Here is a 23,740-nt window from a genome sequence, read left to right on the forward strand (position 1 = left end):
ATATATTATTTTAATATCATAAACTTATGTTTGTGGTACAATGACATGTAGATTTGATTATACCTTATATGTCATTGTAACAACCATAAATTTACTAATCAAAATTATATCTTCATGTTGTAGGGATCTAGATGTTAATGAGGAATAACTACTATAGATATATGAGAATTAACACCTAAAACTGGCATAGTTGGATAGATCATGTTTTTGGAAAAATTAGAGCTCAAGAATTGTCCAAATCGGAGCTAAAACGAAGAAGATATGAGAGATTGAAGTTTCAGGGACCTAATTGCAAAAGATGTATTAACTGGAATTACTTTTGTACTGGAAATTGAGAATTATGATGTCAACAAAGGAATTATGACATCATAAAAAAAAGGGAAATAAAAGAAAAAGGAAAGGAAATGATGACTAGGCTAAATTGATGACGTGGCAACTGACTGGATTTGACACATTAGCAATTACACTGACGTGGCAGGGTGAGGTGGCAGCTGACTGGGCTCTGTTGCCGACTGGGATTAAGCTGGCACATGGCAGCCTTTGATTGGTTGATGAAGGGGTAAGTTTGGATCTAATATGGGCTTTTGACTTTGGATCGGACAACTTGGGTTTGATGAGGCCGGAGGGGATGGCAGCACAGTGAAGGGAGGCCTGCACGGCGGCGAACTCGTTGGAAACTCGCAGGACTTGAGCTTTGGTTCACCGGCAGTGACGATGAGAGGCGAAACGGTACCAGGGCGACATGGCGAGCTTACCTATACGGTCAAGCGGCTCGAAGATGACCGGAAGACGGACAACGGCGATGCAAGGTAGTGGGGAAGCTCGAAGCTTGGCGAGGGGTTTGTCTGATGGTGGAGATTCGACGGTGAGCGGCAAAACATGATCGCAACGTCGTGGGCAACTCACCAGAGGCAAGGACGGGGTTGGAGCGATGGTGACCGAGGTTGGTGATGGCTTCAGAATTGACGTCAAGGTATGGTCTTCGGTGGCCAGAGGAAGAAATTGAAGGTGGTGGCGTGCTCCTCGAGTGCGAATGGAGCTCCTGTGGGTCTCTTCGAATGTGATTGCGGCTTGGGGCGGTGGATCGACGCGGTGGCGGCTAGGTTTCATGAGACTCGGCAAAATAGGGCACGGGAGGCGGCAGCTTCAAGTTGCAGAGATGACAGGGAAGTTCAACCGCTATATAAAGGGAAGAGGAGGAGGCGTGAGCGGTTGGGAAAGGAGCAGCAGCGCGGCTCAGCTCGGACTCGGCCGGGAGTCCGGGTTGGAGACGACGAGGGCGTGGGCCTGTGTGCAGCAAGACGATGAAAGCGGCAAGAGGCGGGGATGCCTTTGGCACGCAGCGGACGTGCAAGAGGTGGGGATGCCTTTGGCACGCAGTGGATGTGGCAAGAGGCAAGGATGCCTTCGGCACACGGTGGATGCGGGATCGGGCCGAGGCGCGCGCACGGGAGTGGCCCAGAGAGAGGAGGCAGGGTGGAGCGCGGAAACGAGCCCGGACGGCCAGGCCCAAGTGGGGAGAGAGAAGAGGAGGCCGAGAGGAAGCGGGCTCGTGGGCTGGGCTGGCTTCGGCCGGCGCAGAGGGAGTTGGGTTGGGTTTTCTTTTTATTTAGGAATTTCTAGAAAAGAAGAATGGCAAATAAAATACCAAATAAAGCCTAAAATTTCTAGAAAATTCCAAAAAGCTTTTGAAAACATTTAGAAGCCAAATAAAATATTTTAAACTTATGAAAACATGTTGATATTTTGAAAATTAAATTTAGCTAAAATAAATTCAAGTAAACTACAAATGAGCCCAAATAAAAATCCAATAAAATCTAGAGAAAAACCAACAACTCAAAATAAAACCTAAATGCCTATTATTCAGCATGAATGCATACAAATAATTATAACCTAATTCAAATTTGAATCGGAATTTAGAAAATAGGATTTTTCCTATTCTAATTATTTAATCTATAATCTAATCTTGAAAATTTTTAGAAATTTGTGAAAATTGAAAATCACGGTGTGATAGCAGGGTGGTGATTTCGGGAGCATTGTGCAGGGTGAGGAGGAGGGGCGGGTGTGCAGTGCGAGGAGGATGGGGGCAACGGGGCCGGGTGGTTGGGGCGGTGGAGGGTAGCTGGTGCCAGGTCGGAGGGTGAGGGCAGTGGGGACGACATCGGGGGGGGGGGAGGCACGCGGCAAGGTGGAGGCGGTGGTGGGGGGCCGTGCTCGTTGCCGTCGCCGTCGTGGTAGTCGCGTTGGGAGGTACGACATATGGATCTGGGGAGGTGGATGGGGGTGGCGGGGCCGAGCGGTTGGGGAGGGTAAGGAGCGGTTTGTTGTGCCCGATTTTTTCTCGATTTGGGTAGTTCGGATGGTTTTTTATCTGATTTTTTGTTTGGTTTTTTATCAAGCAAAGTGTAGAATGGGAGGTGGGAGAGGTGACGTACGACCGACTCTTGTTTTATATAGAAGAGATTGGTCGTGGCAATCAGGCTATGCTTTTAGGGCCACAAAAGCTAAAAGCTGAACTGAACTGACTTAAGTGCATGAGACATTTCACAAAACAGAATGAATGTTTAAGATGTGAACTAAAATTGCATCTTTTGCCAACTGCATTAGCTATATGGCATTGGAAATGCAAGTAGTGTATTTGCCCCGACACTGAGGCCATTAATTTGGATAGTTTTGCAGCGTCCAGACATCTGATCCGGCGCTAGCCCCTGTATGCTTCGTTGCTATTGGATTAGAGAAGCTTGACCACCTCATGCCATCCGATCCAAAGAAAAAAAAACGCTGTGAAAAAATCATCTATTTCATGCAATATTTAGCGCAAAGCACATACTTCATCCTCGAGCAAACGCTCACCTACAAGGTTGTTGGCAAACTCGTCTAAAAAATCGACTTTCACTATTACAAAATAGTTTTTAGAGGCGGATGGTAACCTATTTTTATAGGTGTTTAGTCACCTGTCTCTAGTCGAAGGCTTATGAACATGAACGATTTTCACATACGTAAAAGAGGCCGCATGTGAAAATCTATTATCATAGACAAGTGAACAGCCTCTGGTAATAAATTTTCACAAGCGGTTCCTTAAGTAAACCTCCTCTGGTAGTCGGTCCCTAAATCAATGTTTTTTGGCCCGAAATTTGTTTTTGTCTGACCAAGCATCCCCGCTGCCGCGCTGTCACAAGTCACACGATTTTTTGCGCACATATGGTTCATAGCATTCGAACTTGAGACCTCTTAGCTCACGTGATACATCATTATCATCCCACCACAGAAATACTAGTGATACTAATAGCATATACAATCATTTTGATCTCTTCTATCTAAAACTTCAAATGATTATTTGGATATCTAAATAACTTCAAATGAAAAGGTTTTCAACTATAAAGTTGTAGATCTCGTGGAGGGCTATAATTTTCATATAAAATTTATCCTCGTCCGACTTCGTATGAAAAAATTATGATTTTTTAAGATAAACTATCATCTATTACCATATGCGGTTCCTTATATGAACCGTTTGTGGTAATCATCTTATTTTTAAATGCAGTTACCGCCTCTGAAAATACCTTTACCACATGTGGTTTACATAAAGAACCATCTGTGGTAATTATCCTATTTTTTAGAGATGGTTAACATAAGGAACCACCTCTGAAAATGATATGTGTAAATCATCTCATTTAGCCACTGCGAAAATTTATTTTCATATGTGATCCAAAACTGCAGGAACTGCTCAGGTAGTTTGTTATTTGAGCCGCATATGAAAAGGTATCATGGCTGTCCTTAAATATAATTTTTTAGTAGTGTTCCCCACGTTCAATCATCCATATGTGTTTCCCCTCCCCTAAATATTTGAATCAAAATTGTCGGAGCAATAAATACAATGAAATAATGCAACAAAGAATAATACTTGTTGCAACAACGAGAAAACACAAGGATAATTGTAGCACTTGCATGTTATCACAATACTGCAACATTCGGAAAATATGGCCAAAACAATTTGATACCTCTGCGGCAACATCTACCTTTCCATAGCAAACAAATGTCGAAGGGTTTTCATCTTCTTACCGAAAACCATGACGATATTGCAACAAATGAGAATATTTATGGCAGCAAAAATATACTTTTCATGCAACAACTAAAAAACAAAAATGTGATGGCAACAAAGAAAATAATTTTCTGTAACAGGTGAAAAATGGTAGTGGCTCCCTGGTCCTCTTCCTCTCAAGTTCCGGTGAGGTCTGGCCGGAAGAAACTTCTATGAGGTCCGCGCGCGAAGGACCCCGGTGAGACTCCCATCCGCGCCGTGCATGCTCGATCACACGGCGCGTGCGCGTGCGGGCCTGCGTGCGCGCGGGCACGTGTCGCGGCGCAGCGGAGGTCTACGTGAAAGATCCGGCCTCACAAAATTTTCTTCCGGTCTGACCACAAGCCCACAACGTGACGATTCTGACAAACTTCAGCCGTTCCTAGGCTTGGAGAAACCTTCTGCAAGCTCCGAGCCTCTGACCACAAGCATCTCAAGCATGAGGGGAGGGGGAAGGGAAGCGGTTCCAGTCCTCTGACGTGGCAACGATAACGTTACGAGGTGACGTTACGTTAGAGGAACTCTCTTCGGGGAAGGGATGGCTGCATAGAGGAGCAGGCATTGTGGCTGAACATATATACGGTGCTTGGCGGAGGCCGATATGGCGAGGGCTGCTGCTGACTAGGTCACGACCATGCTAGCATAGTGCTGCCGCCACCAACCTCCACAAAACATGCAAGTTAAAAGCAAAATCAGGGAGGGACGGAGAGCGAGAGAGATATGCATGTCAGGAAGCAAGAATGGGGCAACCATAGTGGCGAATGCACCATGCATTTTCCCGAAACATAAACCTCAACAATTGCTACCATATGTTACTCCCACAAGTAATATGTTCTTGATTCTCCAAATAGTGTGCATGTAAATAACTCCGTCAAGGGTAGTCGAGAATAATTAGAATACATACGAGCCCTTCCCATTCCAGATTTTCTGAATTGTGAGATATGACAATGTCGTCCATCGAAATTAAGCCTTCCGCATGTTCTGTGTGTACTGCATATCCTCGACCGTGAGCATGGTTACCATTAGAGAAATTATCTGGAGCATTGACTTGGATCTACCAAGGCAAACAATGCAAGACCACAGATAACACCAGAGATACGAATGTTTGTTAACGAGGTTCAGATAAAATCTATATCCCCAGGACATGACTAAGCCACTCCACTCCACCCCACAATTGCAACACCGGTCGCTCCAAGATCCTAGCAAAACCGCCATCTCTCATATTTATGAGGAGCTCGGGTCACAAGAGTTCGACACTAACTCTACCCTACCACTAATACAACTTAAAATCTAATATGTAATATGTCTTGTACAATATTTGATACATATCCAACAAACTCCATCCTGATAAATATTCCACCACTTGAAAGTCATCATATACGAATCTCTATGTACACTAAGCTTGAGTTGTTTACTTCGCCGTCCGAAGAGCCTGAATTGGCCTCAGATTCGCCTCCTACATAAAACACCACTATCGTAACTCCATCCTCCTTGACTCCACCTAAAATGGTGCAACCTTCTCTTCTATCATCGTAGTCAACAAAATCAGATCGATTCCTTTTCAACCTAACATATGCTTGACACCCCGGAGCAAACTCCATAACACATCTTGATTTTAAAGGCACCTACTCCACTAGCCCGTGTCATCACCCAAGTAAAGTAAACTATAATCACCAAACTTAATAAAGAGAACCGATCCTTGTTAGGTGTCACACGGTAATGGAGCTAACTGAATCCAACACCATGCTCCAGTTGACTGCTTGATACTGAGAATCTCACCGTAGTTGTCTGAATCACCCATGCATATGAATTACCTTATTAGCAGCTGCCTATGCGTTCTACTCCGCGCTTGCTCGACCTGCTCTGAAGGTCTCGATATGCTTTGCATGCTCTATGTCTTGCCTCGGTACATGACCACATGGGGCCCTCACAGCCTCTAGCCGAGTTGTCCTGCGCCTTGGCCAACCTTACAGGACCCGTGCCGGGCCCACCTCCTACACAGCTGGCCAGGCATCAAAGACAGATGCACATGCTTTGGGACTGTAGAAACGTGAGACTCGAAGAGAATTGCGCAAGCGCCGCACATGGTACCCAAGGCAGGAGCGCGTGATTTTATAGAAGCTCAAGCCAACAACTGTTGGTTGAGGAGATTACAATCGGTTTGCGAAAGGAAACAAACCGAGGCAGATATACAACTACCAAAACAAGATATGGATAGCTATACAAATTGTATCTTTAACACCCGCTCGCAGTTGTAGCGGGAGAATCTCGGACGCAAAGACTGGACCAGAAATCCGTAAACAGCTGTGTCGGTAACCCCTTGGTCATCACATCGGCGAACTGGTGAGAAGAAGGCATATGCAGAACTCACACTTGGCCGAGCGAGATCTTCTCGCGAACGAAGTGGATATCGATCTCAATGTGCTTGATCCGTCGGTGTTGAATGGGGTTGGACGACATGTAGATGGCACTCACATTATTGCAGTTAACGACTATGGCGGAGGTGAGTGGGTGGTGTAGCTGTTGGTGATTTGCCCTAGAGACGATCGTATATGCAGATTGGATCTGCAAGTGGGATTTAATATGATTAAATGTCCATTAGAGTTTAGAGTCATGATATGATTTAATATGATTAAAAGTTCATTAGTGTGCTCTATATAAGAGGAGGCAGGGGCCGTGGGTGCATTGATTCGACCACCAAAAACCCTGGCCGTCACCTCTTCCCGAACTCCCTACGACCTTAACCAGGCGTGGTGCTAACATACCGACGTACAACGTTTCATCCCTGTACGTGTGGATACTGTGGAGGCGCTGCAAACTGTTGCTGCGGTGCTAATCGGTGACAAGGATACTTCGACGAGATCGACTACTTCTTCTTCGTAGTCGACGAGGTGGTCGATGAGATCGACTACTTCCTCTTCGTGGTAATGGTGGTGATCGACTACTTCCTCTTCGTGGTTGTGGAGCTGGTCAAGGAATGACATACCTGCTCGGACCTGGTCGAGGAGTGCGATGCACCTGCTCGGAGCTGGTCAGAGAGCTGCCTCTTCTGCATTGACGTGCACAATATTGGAACAGTCTACTCCAACTCTTCTTCCACTACGTTGTGCGTCTAGTTGTAACGATCTATGATCCCCTACTCTTAAGATTTTTGGTTGAACGCGGTAGAGAAAATTTTGTTTTATGCTAGCATAGACTATCCGTTCCCCAATAATGGTATCAGAGCCAGGTTCGTAGTTTTTTATTTGGATCAGTCACATATAGATGATATATTGTAGTAATAGATTGGATCTATTGGTATTCTTGTGATCGGTTCATGTGATGGATCGGTTGATGCGTTGTTTAATGTAATTGGGGTCGGATGAGGTGTGAATCGATTAAACCATATGACCAAAAAGATTAGCTCACTCTCTCACCTGGCTGCGTGTGCGACTTGCCTCTACCGGCTGGAATCACTATCGGGGCTAATAGCGCGCGCCGCTACATGGCTGGAAGAACAACAGATCGAGGTTGTGTGTGATGTCATTGTTTCCAGAAAACCTCATGCGATGATCAATATGATTGATCTATTGGAAATTGAGGCATTATGAATGATTCAGAATCGGCTTGATATGATTAATCCAATTGGATTTTCATAGTGATTTTATAGATACTACCTATGTATTTTCGAGAGTTTTTCAGGGCGCTGCCCTAAAACTCGTGGGGGCGGCTCCCCCCCCCCCCCGACTTCCCGCTCGCTGACCGGCCAGCGGGACCGCCATTGCGTAGCGTGCACGCATAGATTGTTATAATAACATGTTCACATCGTGACATTAGAATTCGATTCTGCGCTTAACTTGTTTTTGCAGAAAATAAAATGATATGACTGATACGATCTTATTATGTATGTGATGCATGTATGTAATTTTGTGGCCTACGAGTCATGGTTAATTGCAGTCTAAGGCTGTCATATTATTGTATAACGATCTGCGTGTCGACATGTGATGCTTGATATTATCATGTAATTCATTGCTAGCTATTAGGTGTAGTAGCTTAGTATATGATCGTGGAACCTTCGAGCGTGATGGCTATAAGACAGGAAGCTTGGTGATGGAGATCACCATGGGAAGGGTCATACTATATCATAATTAATCTAATTATTTATGAAGCTTTTTATGTTCCTGTCATACTATTCTTTCATGTTTTATATGTGGTGGATATGATTATCATGATAAAGTAGTTTTTCTTAGAAAAATTAAGAATAATTGATGCTCTTCTAATAGCTGCACCTATTAAAATTTGATTATTGTGTGGTAGGTAGGCTTGAAAACGGTTCGGATATTTTCCGAACCGGATCCAGAAAAACGAATACGGATGGTCTTATCCAGATACGGATATTTTCTAATCGGATACGGATATTCCTTATCCGGACAAGGATACAGAAACGCTTTTTGGGCTGGATACGAATACGTATATGGAAACGGATAATATCCGGATAAAGATACGGATAATATCATATTCATCCGGTCTATTGAAGAACAAACTCATCACCATTACTAACAGGGCAACAGCCCACCACGGTCCTAACTACTTAGACTACATTATTGGGGCAGTGAACATTACACATGTGTTCCCAATATTTGTTGTTACCACGAAACCTCTGTTATATCAAAGCCTGTCATGTGTACTGTGGTTGACATGCTTATTGGACCTGACCTGCTTTATGTTCCGAATTGTTTTGCACATGTCTCTTTATGTTCTCAGTTATTGACTAGATTACTCTCTGTTTTTGTTGACAGCCAAAGAAAGCCGAAGAGAAGCCCCAGATCTAGTGGCCAAATCAGAGTTTCTCTTCGATGTAGCATGGTACTAAGGGCATTTGTACTCCCACAAATGTTTCCCATCGTTTTCATGGGAAATGAATGTGCGTTTCCAGGTGATCGTTGACTAGGTCTGGTTCAAGTTTTTTTCTTTCCACTTGGAGATATGCTTTCAATTGGTGCTTTGCACTCGTATATACCATTGCGGCTCTTGGCAGTACCAAATGTTGTGAACAAATTTCTTTAGAATAAGCAACCCTCATACTATCATAGTCTTGAAGTAGAGTTCACTGCTCTATGGTCGATTTCTCAGCTAGCTGCTGTTGAGCTTTTAAGAGTTACTGATGGGGGTGTAATGGGAGCCGATCTGGGACAGAGCACGGGAGAAGGGCGACTCCAGCAGAGACCCTAAAAAGAAGCCACATCCCTGTGCTGCCAGATTTGCCGATCAACCTACCCAGCAAACCGCTCCAGCAGCATCCTTTTCCAGCGCTACAGGGAAGCGGCAGCCCTGCTATACGGAAGCAATGGCTGTATATTTTCTGATTCTCTCTCCCATCTCTATCACTGTTCACAGAGATTGACTGTAGACCTAAAGGAAGAGGAAAAGTAGTTGAAGGTGGAGAATAGAGTAGCTATTGAAGATAAAAAAATAGAAAGTATCCTAATAGTATTAAGAGATGCTGTAATAGTATTATAAAAAATATATTTTTAAAGTATCTATTAGAGATAGTTTAATCCTACGATGGTTATCAGTTTGGCCAAAAGGGCAGCCTGACTTGAAAGCTCGCATCTGGTGTAATATATTCAAATTGATCTGTAATATTGATTGCACTATGCAGAAGAAATGACTAATTCAACAGTTGATTGGACATAGTGAAATGAAAATGATATTTGTTCTGGTACCTATTCCTTTCAGTAAATTAGAAAAATCGAATCATTGTGAAGATTTCAGATAAACACCTTCAACTTGTCAAGGGAACGTGTAAAACAATTCTGTTTCAATTGAAATATCAAAATTGCAACTCAATCGTTTAAGTCACATGATATATGAAAAGCTTAACAGAGGGGACCATGATACAAGTGTTCTGCCCCACTTATTTTTGCACAGAAACATGAATTGCAAACAGATATATATAACGCATTACACATCTAACAGACAACCCAATCTATGAATTGTTTTTCATTAAGGCTAAGAGTGAAGGGAAGAAAACAAGCGTAAGAACTTTTTTTTTTTTTGAGAGGGTACCATATATCCTGCCTGGATCCATCCCAGGGGTTATTGGGGCAAAAACCCCGGTGAGACACGAATCGAACTCGCGTGGGCTGCGTGCACGACGGAACCGCAAGCCACCCGAGCACTCGCTCGGTTCAGTCATCGAAGGAAAGCGATATGGGCTGTCTATTTCCTCGGCCTTCAAGCCCTACAGCTACTTGCTCCTTCTCACCAATCAGTCGACCTGTCATCAAGAAGAGAACACGATGAGCAAAAAGATAATTCTGCAAACTGAGCTGCAAGCAGTAGTTGGAGTGCTGGACATTCAGAATTAACAGGTCAAGGATAACATAACTGGCTAGGATATAATGTAACTCATGAAAACAGGATATATAAAGGTGCAACCCACAAGTGTCCTAACATACTTTTTGGATCATAATTTATACTAAAATAAGAGATACGTACCACCAACGGCCTCTGCTCAGTGGCTGATTTATTTCCTTCAACTTTGGGCAGTCATTAATGCATACATTTTCTATGCTTGCAATTATTTCCGGTCCACCAATTGATTCAAGGTCTGGACAAGTCTCAATCCGCAATAGCTGGAGTGATGCAAGATTACAGCTCCACAGGTGGTCAGGAATGGACACTATGCGCTCACAGGAAACAAGGATCAGTGACATGAGGGAGGTGAGGGTCTCTAGGCAGCCCGTAAACCAGGCAGAAAAATCCCCACAATCCCATAACTTGAGCTTTTGGAGGGACAATGGTAACACCATTCCACTCTCCCAGTTGAGACCATGACACTCTATAAGGTTTAATTCCTTCAGCAAATGAAAACTTTGAAATCTTTCAATGGGCAGGGACAGTAGCACACAACAGGTAACACGAATACTCTCGATGGCAGGGAGATATAGGAAATGGACAGTTTCCAGCTTGTTGCAGTTTTCAATTGTTAGGTCAGTGAGTAACGGGAACTTTTCAATGCTGCTTCTGGCCTCGCCAAGGGAAAGGTTGGCCCGGTCAAGGGAAAGGTCAGTGGATATCAGTTCAGATTCTCTAATAAATGTCAGAGATTCACAACTACGGATCATGAGAATCCGTAGAGCTGGAAGGGTCCACTTGTTTAGTTGGATGGACGTTAGATTGGAACATGATAGATGCAAGTAGGTTAGGGAGCAACACTCAATACTGTCTCCGAGATTCCCAGATTCTTTCAGCTCGAGCTTCCCCAGGGATGGGGCAAACAGAGTTCGTGAAATGATATTTGGACAACAAGATATCTTCATTTCTTCAAGGCAAGATAAATCTCCAAACCTTGCAGTTGGTAGTGATATTAAGCTTTGGCAGTTTTCAACTACTATTTTCTTGATTGCAGGTACACAAGCTGGTTGTAGAAATTGTTCGAGGCTTGATAACTTCTTGCATCCTTCAATGCTTAGCTTTGTTAATGATGAGAAAATGCTACCAATCCTTCCTCCAATAAATGTAATAGAGTCACACCCCATAATCGTGAGCTCCTGCAGAGCTGGAAGCCTCCACTTTTCTAGTTCGATGGACGTTAGATTGGAACATGATAGATGCAAGTAGGTTAGGGAGCAACACTCAATACTGTCTCCGAGATTCCCAGATTCTTTCAGCTCGAGCTTCTCCAGGGATGGGACAAACAGACTTTGTGAAATGATATTTGGACAACAAGATATCTTCATTTCTTCAAGGCAAGATAAATCTCCAAACCTTGCAGTTGGTAGTGATATTAAGCTTTGGCAGTTTTTAACTACTATTTTCTTGATTGCAGGTACACATGCTGGTTGTAGAAATTGTTCGAGGTTTGATAACTTTTCGCTCCCTTCAATGCTTAGTTCTGTTAACGATGATAAAATGCTACCAATCCTACCATTATTGTTGTCAACTATCACAGCTGGTACCTCAGTATTGTATGGAGCAACCCAGCTTGGAAGATATTCACCTGGATAACCCTCGAGGTACACATATTTGATACTGGTGGGAGGATGTAGAGCTTGAAGCACTTCTATCTCATTGTGCTCTGGAGATCTCAATGAAGACCATCTCAAAGTCAGACCATTAAGATATTCCTTCTTCCTAAGTTCCATTCCTGCTGCATGATCCTTGCTTATTGCACCAAGATTATAAATAATCAAATCTCTGGTAATTTGATTAAAATTGTTTATCAACCTAATTTCATTTCCCCACTCCTTAGCATCAACTCCAACTGTATGTATCTGTATCGGTACCTGTGCTTCAAACTTTTGTAGATTGATCAGCTTACTGAAGCCACTTATTGGTAAGCAGTCAAACACGCATTTCTTAGCATATAAAATCTGCAAGTTATAGAGGCAACATAATGATGAAGGAAGGCTCTTGAAAGGGCAAGCTCTGGAAATTTCGAGGTACCGGAGATGCTTCAGGTTGCTAATACTCTCTGGAAATTCCCTCATGTAGGCACAAAAAATGACACGCAGGCACCAAAGTTCTCTAAACCAGCAATCCATCGCTGAATATGATGCCACACTCATTAAAGACTTGTTGCAAAGCAAGGTGCGCAGCTTTGTGTGCTTGCTTAGGCTCAATAAGTGGGTATGCTTAACATCACTGCTTCTGAGTATAGATAGATGGCGGACATTTTGAGGAACTTTTTTAAGGTCACCCGCATTCTTTACAATGAAGCAGTCGTCCTTTGAAACTAGCTGTGCCATGTCATGCATCAAGTCATGTATTACATATGTATCACGGAGTTTCTGGAAGAAGGACAAATTTACAAGGTCTTCAAAGTACTGATAACCAAGATGCTGAAGTGGAATGTTACCTTGAGGTTCAACAAAACCTTCTGCAACCCACATTTCAGCTAAACTGGCCTTTTCAAAATTGTAATCTTTGGGGTACACAGCACAGAATGAGAAGCATCTCTTCAAATGGAAAGGTAAGTACATGTAGCTCAATCGAAGAGCTGGCAAAATGTCGGTCTCCTGTTGTCTAAGCTGCCACAGTTCATTGTTTAGTATATCATTCCAGTGTTCAGTGTTAAGGTTCTTCCATAGTAGCCTTCCAATAGTCTTGGCAGCTAAAGGAGTTCCCTTCAACTTGGGAAGTATGCTTCTACCGATCATCTCTAACTGAGGATCAATGTGAGAATCCCCAGGCCCAAACACACATAATTTGAAAAAATCCCAAAAGACTTCGGAATTCAAGCCCTCCAATGGAAAGGACTTCATTGTGCCCACTGTATCAGCAACCTCTGCAAACCTAGTTGTCACCAACAACATACTTCCCTGAAGTGCATTTGTGAGAGGTGCACAAAATTTCCTCCAGCCCCCCTTCAAGGCATCAGGCCAAATGTCATCAAGGATCAGCAAGAACCTTTTTTGCCCCACTTCATGAAAAAGATCTTGTTGAAGATCATCGAAATTATCAGCGGTTGCCTCTTTGCCGGATAGAGATTTTATGAGAACTTTAGTAAACCTCTCATCATCAAAGTCATCAGAGACGCAAATCCAAATGATCTTGTCAAAGTGAGATTTGACCCTTTGAAGCGTGGTGATCTCTTGTGCTAAAGTAGTTTTTCCAACACCCCCGATTCCAACTATTGGTAAAACAGGAACAAATGCCATCCTTGGTTCATTGTTAGCTGCATTAGAAGTTCTCTTCCGTTTGTTGGAAGACCTGGTACTATAGTTTGGTACACCAAGCAATCTGATCACCTCCTCCAGTTCCTTCTCACGACCAAATATCTTTTGCTCAGTGCAGAATGAAGTGGTCACTGGCCTGAGCGATTTGTCAAACCGTGGAGTTCTGTCATGCAAGCCCATTTTCTCGAGCTGGTTAGAAAGATTACTTAGCCTTTTCTGGATATCAGTCACTTTGTTGAAGCTGCCTTGAGTGACACTGCGAAAGAAATCAATGAAAGGAGACACCTGGGTTGTATTGCCCTCAATTACCACCTTGAGCTCGTACCATCTAAATTCATCCAGGAGGTCCTCTGCATCATATACTGCATCCTTGAATTTTGGAAGGAGCTCTGCCACACAATTTTGGTGGCTCCTCCACTCTGCTCGATCAATAAGGTTGTACATTGCTGGAAGAATTTCATTCAGGCATCGAAGGTCACTTTGCAACTGCAGTACATCATCTTCTTGAACTTGTTGCTTCAGTGTTCCGTTCCATTGGGAGCGCACATATGAGAAAGCAGATCTGACCAACTGGAAAAAATTACCAAACTCATTGATGCCACCAATGAGCCCCATGGCTTTTGATAGGCTCATGTTGACTGGACGCTGAAGATTTTGGTTCTTCCTTTGTCCTGGAGAAACAATGGACGCATTGAGCATTAGAGATGTGTATCCTTGTTAATCAAGATTAAGATCTACCATAGCTGTTATCTCTTTGGAGGTTAAAAGTGCTCCAACGTGAAAGTTGCAATTGGGGATCAATACATATATACGAGACAGAGACATACACAAAGGGAAGTCCGATGTCAGATGCTCCCACCCTTCCCGTTGTCTGGCATCACTGATTCTGTGCACATCGACACGAAACTGCCGGTTGTAGCTGCTTCTGCTGAATGGTTAGCAAAGCTGAAGGATTGCTAGGTAGGGCGTGCCGATCAGACAATCTCCTGTCGTTTGGTGAGAGGAAAAAAAATCAGATAACTAGCAAAGGCGTAAGGAAACTGAAAAAGACGATGTGAGGGCTGTGATGCTTACTGGCTGGACTGTGCAGTAAAGAGGAAAAACTATATCAGAAGATGAAGAGCTTGATGCTTACAGGCTAGATCGATTGGCAGGAGGCTTCTGATGATTTCGATCCCTTCCTTGGAGCACCACGTCCAACTCGATTCTCTCCCCGCTACAGCCCAGCCTCAGATGTGCAATGGAGATGAGATAAACCTCGCCTTCCTCCTAGCTAAGGCCTGATAATGAGTCTCCTTCAGTTTTCCTTTTTAAAAAAATGGTAAGATGAACCTGACTGGTAAGTTCCAACCTAACATAGTTGGTGACGCGCATATAGTGATTAAAGAATTGGTGAGAGCATCAGGACGTTTCAGAGTGAGCAGATACCCCGCAAATGGGACTTTGCTTCTGCAACCTGGTAAGTATCCTAGACTTTGCTTCTTCAGAGGATGAACAGTACCGCGATATTGGATTTTTTAACCGTTAGATCCGGAATGGATGCACAAGACTAACTACTACAGTAACTCTCCGAACAGTAAAATTGCTACAGTATCTATCTACAGTAGAATTGCGTGTGAGGGCTGCAGGGGTTCAAGATATGGACGGGGTGGGGGCACGGTTGGAAAATGCGTTGATAACCGATAAAAAATACGTGATTACCGATCTTCTTGTCTGACTCGGTTTTAAAATTGGACGATAACCAAATTTAAATTAAAAATTCAAATCGATTTTGAAAAAACTCAAAAAATCCAAAAAAAATCCATAAAAAACTGGAGCTAATTTTAAGAGTATCTGTGCAAACAAATTCAAAACAAATCTCGTTTAAAGCTCCAAATTGGCGACCAAAGTTCGGAATTCGGTTAAATAGGCCGAATGCACAGTATTCTACGGCCCGTTTCGGCCCATGTGGAATGGATAAGGTTGTCGGCGGTGTGGAGAGCGCTATGCACAGCAGAAATTCCACACACCATTTCTCGTAGCCGAAGATGGAGGTTCGGCACCCGCCCGACCAAATCCGCCGCTCTCTGGTGGGATTCTGGCGTTCCAGGAGCAGTTATAGAGCGCTGGGGCTCGGTTACCGACCGCATCACAGCGGTAACCGACCGTGCTACGCGGTCTTCCCTGCCGTAGGTCGGTAACTGACGAAGCAGGCTTGGTAACCGTTCAAACTCAGCGATTTATCGTTTTTCTCGGTCGGTAATCGTGGATATAGGGTCGGTAGGGGTTATCTGCGTTCGATTCCGACGATGCAGTGCGTGATGCGTTCGGTTGTCGACCGTTTAGTAGCGTTCTTTCATGTATTATGGTCGGTAAGCGGTGTTAGAAGGGCAGCAGTTCGTCGTGTAGTCGATTAGGAAGATGTAGAGGTTGATTCGCTCGGTTATGGACCTTATTACATCGATTACCGTATACATGCGAATGTTGGTAATATTCGTGCAAGATAATCAACTATTTACTAGCAACTTTAGTTGCAAATGTTACTAATATTCATTCAATTGAGTTTATTAGTAGGCTAACCATTGATAATTTTCGTTCAATTGAGTTTACTAGCGATTTGAACATGTATGGAGATATTTATTAGTAGGCTAACCATTGAGTTTTCTTCTTCCAACAGATAAATCGCAAATTAATCAATGACGGATAGAGATGTGGTGTGGTAGCACGGGGACAATTTGGCCCTGGGGTTTAGGTGCAATTACTGCAATAAGGAAAAGAAAGGCAGTGGTGCCACAAGGTTGAAAGAACATTTGGCAGGGTGCGGAACGAATGTTATATATTGTGATAGGGTGTCTCCGGACGTGCGTGATTATTTCAGACGTGAGCTGGATAGGATAAGAGATAAGAGAAAGGGAAAGGTAGAGGAGAGGGTTCGGAGGCAAGAATCAGCAAGAGTTCAGGTAGATTTGACAAGCGACAATGAGGACACAGAAGAGTAACAGGTGCAGCGTGCCATGGATCAGCCGAGGGACGAGGAAGAGTTCAGGAGGAGGGCAGGCGAGTCCTACGAGTATGGAGGTGGTGGTGGTAGTGAGAAAGGGGGCTGGCTCTGTGTTAAAGAGGATGCTTAGGAGAGCATCTTCAACAAGGGAGCCACCACCAAATATCAGAGATTACAATGTTACTTTAGCAAAAGCCCCTGTGCAGCCGAGGATTGACATCAGGTTATGGAGTGCGAAGGGAAAGAAAGCAAAGGAAGCTATTGGCTTGGCACGTTCCGTGCCCTGAGCACCCCGCCGCCGATCAACCAGGTCCTTCCCGCTCCGACAGACGGGAAAAGAAAAAGAGAAGGAGGCGCGAGGCCGTCCCCGTCGAGCCGGCCCAGGGCCCCGCCTGTAGGCCGGCCCAAGAGCCCGACCGCCGGCAAGCACGCCGGGCGGCCGCCGACAGACAGCCTGCGCCCGCGAGAGCCCCAGCCCAGGCCCTTCCTAGGGCTCCAGCTCCCGTAAGGGCTCCGGCCCCCGCCCAGGCTCCCGCTCCAGCAAGGGCCCCCGCTCCTGCGGGGCCCGAGCCAGGCAAGTGGTGCCGGATCCACAAGACCAGATGGCATGACCTCACGGAGTGCCGCACGGTCAAGGGCCTCATCGAGCAGCACCAAAGGGACCGCGACGAGCCCCGCGGGGGTGTCAACGATGAAGCCGCCCCCAACAACACCGAACTCGGCTTTCAGGAGCCTGAGCACACTGTCGCCTTCATCGACGGAGGCGCCTATATGCCTTCCTCCCACTGCAGTGTCAAAACCATGCGGCGCGAGGTGTGCTCGGCGACCCCGAGCGAAGAGGCAATAAGGCCCCGGAAGTGGTCAGACACTCCGATCACGTTCAGCTTGGCCGACCACCCCGCTAGTATTGCAGGTGTGGGGCGACTACCCCTGGTAGTGTCCCCCACCATCTGCAATGTGAAGGTCAGTAGAGTGCTGATCGACGGGGGAGCAGGCCTTAACCTCCTCTCCAAGGAGGCCTTCGAGAAGCTGCAGGTGCCCTCTAGGCGCCTAAAGCCGTCGCTCCCGTTTTACGGGGTGACGCCCGGGCATTCCCTGCCCCTCGAGCAGGTCGAGTTGCCTGTGACATTCGGGAGCCGGGACAACTTCCGGACGGAGAACGTCATCTTCGACGTCGTGGAGCTCCCCCTCCCCTACAATGCCATCCTCGGGCGCCCGGCGCTCGCTCGGTTCATGGTGGTCACGCACTACGCGTACCTCACGGTCAAGATGCCGGGCCCAGCGGGCCCCATCTCTGTGTCTGCCGAGACCAGCAGCGTCGCCTCCTACGCCGAGCAGTTGTACTCGGCCTTGGTCTCAGCCCGAGCCGAGGTCGAAGGTCGTCCAGGGGGGCCAGGACCCTCTACATCCAAACCCCGACTCGCTGCCGACGCCTCCGTTCCTACGAAGGAGGTCGTGGAGAGCGAAGGTGCCTCCCAGGTCGTCCGAATCGGCGGTCACTTGGGCGGCAAATAGGAAAGCGCGCTCGTCGCCTTCCTCCGGGCTAACGTCGATGTGTTTGCATGGTAGCCGTTCGATATGCCCGGGATCCCTAGGGAGGTGATCGAGCACCACTTGGCTGTGCGCCCGAACGCACGCCCAGTGAAGCAAAAGGTTCGGCGGCAGGCGCCTGAGTGCTAGGAGTTCATCCGGCAGCAGGTCAGCAAGCTCCTTGACGCCGGATTTATCCGAAAGGTCCTCCACCCCGAGTGGCTGGCGAATCCAGTTGTCGTCCCGAAGGCCAACGGCAAGCTCCGCATGTGCGTGGACTACACCGATCTAAACAAGGCTTGCCCCAAAGATCCTTTTTCTTTGCCCCGCATAGATCAAATTGTAGATGCGACCGCGGGATGTGATCTTTTGTGTTTTTTAGATGCAAACTCTGGTTATCACCAGATTCGCATGGCCATAGAGGATGAAAAAAAATCTGCTTTTACCACCTCGGTGGGGACTTATTGTTATTTGTCGATGCCTTTTGGTTTGCGCAATGTTGGGTCTTCTTTCCAGTGCGCTATCCGCATCACCCTTGATTCGCAGGTTGGCCGCAACGTCGAGGCCTACATCGACAATCTCGTGGTCAAGTCCCGAGACCGCGCCACCCTGCTCGAAGACCTTGCCGAGACTTTCAACAGTCTCCGCACCACCCGCCTGAAGCTCAACCCCGAGAAGTGTGTCTTTGGGGTACCTGCGGGAAAGCTCATCGGTTTCTTGGTTTCCAGCCGAGGGATCGAGACCAATCCAGAGAAGATCCGGGCCATCGAGCAGATGCGACCCCCGGCTCGACTCAAGGAGGTTAAGCGTCTCGCTGGCTGCATGGCGGCCCTTGGGCGCTTCATCTCCAAACTTGTTGAGCGGAGGCTCCCCCTCTTCAAGCTTCTGAAGAAGACCGGTTGTTTCGACTGGACGCCGGAGGCCGAGCAGGCCTTCCGCGATCTGAAGAAGTATCTCACCTCACCACCCGTGCTGGTGGCCCTGTCCGAAGGCGAGCCATTGCTACTCTACGTGTCGGCCACTCCTCAGGTCGTAAGCATGGTGCTGGTGGTGGAGCGCGATGAGTGCACTGGGTCAGGTGCTGGGTCCCAGCTCCCGGCCGCCCCTGAGCACTCCCCCGTCCTCGCGGCTCCCCCCGAGCAGGGGGTCAAGCCCGAGCACTTGGGTCCCCCCGAGCAGGGGGTCGAGCCCGAGCACTCGGTTCCCCCCGAGCAGGGGGTCGAATCCGAGCACTTGGTTCTTCCCGACCAGGGAGTCGAGCCCAAGCACCCGGTCAGCCCCGACCACGTCGCCGAGCCTGGGGGCTGTAGCAGGCCTCACCCCTCTGAGCTCACTCTAGGCTCCCCTCGGGTGCATGCCTACTCTGAAGGCGAACAGGAGCAGCAGAGGCGTGACGACGTCGACTATTTGGAAGAGCGCCGACGGCGTGCCGCCGTCCGAGCAGCCCGCTACCAGCAAAGCCTGTGGTGCTACCATTAGTGCCACGTCCGGGCCCGGTCTCTCGAGGTGGGGGATCTAGTTCTCCGACGCGTCCAGTCGCGCGAAGGAAGGAATAAGCTGTCCCTTAGGTGGGAAGGCCCCTTTATCGTGATCGGTGTCTCGCGAGAAGGCTCCTTCCGGCTGGCTGCAGAAGACGGGCAACCGCTCCCCAACCCGTGGAACATCGAGCACCTGCGCAAGTTCTTTCCGTAGATGGTCATGTTTGCAGGCTCAGGTCAACCAGGCCGGGAGCTTCCCCCCGCCCAAGTTGACCGGGGGCTACCACTAACCGGGTAAGTCACCCAACCTTGTAAAAAAAATTGTCAATACAATATGTATATCAATGTGCAATCCTTACGTCAAAATGCATTTTTCTGGATTCCATATGTTTAATCTGTCTGGTGAGATGCTCGATTGTGCGAGAAAAATTCGCTCTCTCATTTTCCCCGCTGATAAAAGAATCCCGATCGGTATGCGCGCGGGCAGTTGCCGCTGGCTTACGTCTGTTGTGGTAGGCTGTGGTGTTCGGTGTCGTGACAGTCTCCTGGGCACTACCGAGTCCCTGGGGTTCTCGGGTAATCCTATCGCTCGAGCCGCTCGAGTAGTCCAGAGCCTAGGCCCCAGGGGCGGGCTGTCGGTGCTCGGTCCGGTCCGTCCTAAGCCCGGGCACCACCGAACCGTGGGGACTCTTGGTCGCATTCCCGCCCGCGCGTGTCTCCAGTCTACTTGCTGAGTGGTCGCAAGGTGGAGAAGTGTTCACCAGTCATGGCGTGCTCCGTGCTGGATTGATCTATCTCCAGAGCAAGGAAGTTCGTGCCTTTGTCTTTTGACTTAGCCGTTGCGGACTCGCGAGGGCTCGGGGGCTGAACGCGCTGAGAAGGACGGTCGAGGCGATTTCGTTCTCAGGGAAGGAAAGGTCGGGGTCGGTCGGACTGAGTACTCCTCGGGGCATCAAGTGAAAACAGCAGAAACTTCATCAAGCACTCAGAAGGATACTGGAGTTGCGACCCCAAAGAAAGGCTTCCATTATATTCACAAAAAATGACAGCTATTCTGAGGGATCACTCCCATATTTACATCAAGACAAAGAAAAAGAAAAACTACAAAAGCCTACTCTAAGTCGGAGCCCTCGCCACTGCTCCCCGGGTCTGGAGTCGGCGGTGCCTCTCGCGTAAAGTAGGCCACCACCTCGGCGGCGGCGCCCTGAACTGCCTCCCGGGCGGCCTCCTCCTCGGATTCAACCACCCCTTCCCGAGCTGGTTCCAGCGGGAAGTTCGGGTCCCGGCTTCGGTAGCAGGCCAGGACATGTTCGGCCACTACCTGGGCCAAACCACGCCCTTCCCGGGCGGCGAGTTCCTGGACAGCCTGGGGCAGCGCCTCGAGGCGCTGGCTGATCCTCTGGAAGCCGAGGGCAACCTGGCCGAGGCCAGTCCCCTTCGCCTCCACGTCGACTCGCCCGAGCCCAGCCGCCCTCACGGACCTCTGCATCTGCCGGAGGATGTCTTCCATCATCCACTTCACATTGGCCCGTTCGGTCTCGGCGGCCTCGAGCTCCTCTGTCGCGCGCCGCAGCCGCTCCTCGAAGCCCTGTCCCCCGGCCGCGCCGGACACCTGGGCTTCAACCCGCTTCAAGCGCTCCGCAAGGGTGGAGAGGGCCTGCTCGTGGGCGGTCAGCTCAGACTCCCACTTGGCGGCCCGCTCCTCCCGAGCGGCCGTGGCCAGCACCGCCTCAGTGGCCTCCGTCTCACGGAGAATCAACAGTTCCTCCCGGGCTTCCAGGTCCGCCATCGTAATGCCGACGTCGGTCTCCCTGATGGCGACGTCCTCCTCCCGGCTCTGGAGCTCCTCCTCCCGGTGTTGGAGTTCGGCGTGGACCTGGTCAGCCTCGCCTTTCAGGTGGGCCAATTCAGGCTGGGAGGCTTCCGCCGCCCTCTCGTGGGCCAGAACCGTCTCCTCCCGCGCCTGCGCCTGCCTCTCCCTGGCAAGCGCCTCGGCAGCCTGCTGCTGCGACGCCTCGGCCAGGCGGGCCGCTTCTTCCCGTTCCCGTGTAGCCTCCGCGCTGGTGCCCTCAAGGGCCTTCTGCTCCTCCTCCAGGGCGCGCAGCTCGCCCTCGTTGGCGGCGCGCGCCGCAGCAACGCGGGCCTCCAAAAGGCGCCAGCCCGCGACAAGCCGCGCCCTCTCCGCAGTAAGAGCGGCGCGGTCCGCCTCAAGCTGTGTCATCTCCCCCGCCACGGCCGCCTCCAGCCGCCCGATCATCTCCCGGGCGCTTCTCAGCACGACTGGGAGGGGATCAGCGGGCTGGCTGGGCGACGGCTGGGCGCTGGGTCCCCTGCGAGCCAACTCCGAGGGGCTCAGGGTCCCCGAAAATTGCCATGTAGGCACCGCCCACGATGAGGTTGACCACCCCACGCTCGATGCATTTGGGGCGGACTCAGCCGGCGCCGGCTGCTCGGGCACGGCCGCTGCCACCCGCTCGGGGCTGGGCGGCGCCTGTGTTTCCGTCTCGGCCAGCGCGCTCGGCAGCTCCAGCTCCGCCGGCGCGCTTGGCTCAGGAGCGCTTGGTTCGGGGGCTGGAGCCAGCCTCGGCGCCTCCGCTGGCGGCCTGCAGAAGAAAAACGAAGGTTAGTCTCCAAAGCCGCTTTGGGCGAAGTATGCTCACAAAGAAAAGGGGGAAAACTTACGCAGATTTGGGTCCTATTTATTGCCATCTCGATGCCGGGATCCTGTACCCCGGGCCCAATGGCGTGGGCCCGGAGTCCTCCCTCCTCTTCAGCGGGGGGCTCTGCAGGGCCGCCGTGCGGTCTCCGAGCTCCAGACCAAGCCCAAGAAGATCAAAGTCTGGTTCCAGAACCGCAGATGCCGCCCCCGCCGACGACCCCGCGCTGGATGACTGACCGCCCCGGCCTCCCTCCTCGCCAGGCGACGGCGATGGCGGGGACGCCGATGCAGGAACAAAAGTTCGGGGGCGCTTCCCTCTGTCCCCAGGCGCTATCGCCGCCCCGCTGTCGGCGGTGCCTCCTTCTCCGGCTTGGCGGCTGCTGCCCGCAGCAGCCCCACCGCTGGCCTGCGGCTCGCCGCTTGCGGCGCCCGGGGCACCGGTCTGCACCGGATCACTTGCGGCCTCCTCACCAGCCGCCTCGTCCGCCCCGGGGATCTGAATAGTCCCGGGATTTCAGCGCCCTTGCCTGTCGGCCAGCCCCTGGGCGTCGAACTCCGGTCAGGATTGGCGTAGAGCGCCATCTCCTTCCACTGGAGCTCCGCACAGCTCAGGTCATCCACCCCGATCACCCCCAGAGCAGGCCCCTCAGCGCCGGCCTGCCCAGGTCCCACTCCTCGCCGATCTGGGTCCGGGTGATGTCCTGGGGGCCGGTGTAAAACCAGCAGGGCCGGGCCCACTCCCGCAGGGGCGCCAGACTGCGGCGCAGGTAGTCCACCACCACCATCACCGAAGTAAGCCTGGCCTGGTGCAGGAAGTCAATGCGCTCCAGGACCGACGCCATCCGCACGTCCATCTGCGGCGGCACCTCCCAGGTCGCCTTCTGGGGTTCCGCCGCCATCTTCGGCAGAGTCAGACGGTCGTGGGGGCTGACGTCAACATAGAACCAGTCGTGCCACCAATCCTCCCACTTGCTCCGCAGCACCTGGGGAATGTATTGCTCCCCCAGGCCGTCCCGCAGCCGGAAGTTGCAGCAGCCAGCGACGTCCGCGGTGGAGAGGCCCCTCTTCTTCCTGGTCGACCGCAGCACGAAGAAGTGCCGGAAGAGCGTCACCTACGGCGGCACCCCCACGAACATCTTGCAGAGGTGGGCAAAGATCGCCAGGATGACGACGGAGTTGGGGCTGAGATGCACCAACTGGAGCCCGAACGTCTCCAGGACCTGAAGAAAGAACGCTGAAAATGGCGGTACCAGCCCAATCGCCACGAAGGAAGTGAAGAGAACAATGCGCCCTGGCCAGTTTGTCACCGGCGGGAAGCTCGCCGGCATCACCACCGAGGCCCCCCGCTGGCCC

The 23,740-nt window shown here is 49.5% G+C and overlaps 2 protein-coding genes across 4 annotated transcripts; both read right to left on the minus strand.

Moving 5' to 3' along the window:
* Positions 1-9,871: 9,871 nt before the first annotated feature.
* On the minus strand, positions 9,872-15,060 carry LOC133900383 (putative disease resistance protein At3g14460). 3 transcript variants are annotated; one of them, XM_062341500.1, is made up of 4 exons: positions 14,876-15,060; positions 14,568-14,726; positions 12,063-14,411; positions 9,872-10,337 (listed from the first exon to the last, which is right to left on the minus strand). In XM_062341500.1, exons 3-4 carry the CDS (start codon positions 14,371-14,373, stop codon positions 10,249-10,251), a joined length of 2,400 nt encoding a protein of 799 aa, XP_062197484.1. In that variant the 5' UTR covers positions 14,374-14,411; positions 14,568-14,726; positions 14,876-15,060; the 3' UTR covers positions 9,872-10,248. The 3 variants fall into 3 exon arrangements, with proteins under 3 accessions (XP_062197484.1, XP_062197482.1, XP_062197483.1); XM_062341498.1 differs by having other exon boundaries at positions 10,559-14,411; XM_062341499.1 differs by lacking the exon at positions 14,876-15,060 and adding an exon at positions 14,815-14,861 and having other exon boundaries at positions 10,559-14,411.
* Positions 15,061-15,563: 503 nt separating this feature from the next.
* Positions 15,564-23,286, minus strand: LOC133900216 (uncharacterized). The gene is made up of 4 exons (XM_062341335.1): positions 23,186-23,286; positions 21,782-22,331; positions 21,210-21,466; positions 15,564-15,573 (listed from the first exon to the last, which is right to left on the minus strand). Exons 1-4 carry the CDS (start codon positions 23,284-23,286, stop codon positions 15,564-15,566), a joined length of 918 nt encoding a protein of 305 aa, XP_062197319.1.
* Between the last annotated feature and the right edge of the window lie 454 nt (positions 23,287-23,740).

Source organism: Phragmites australis, chromosome 19 (genome assembly GCF_958298935.1).
Source record: "Phragmites australis chromosome 19, lpPhrAust1.1, whole genome shotgun sequence".
Lineage (NCBI taxonomy): Eukaryota > Viridiplantae > Streptophyta > Magnoliopsida > Poales > Poaceae > Phragmites > Phragmites australis.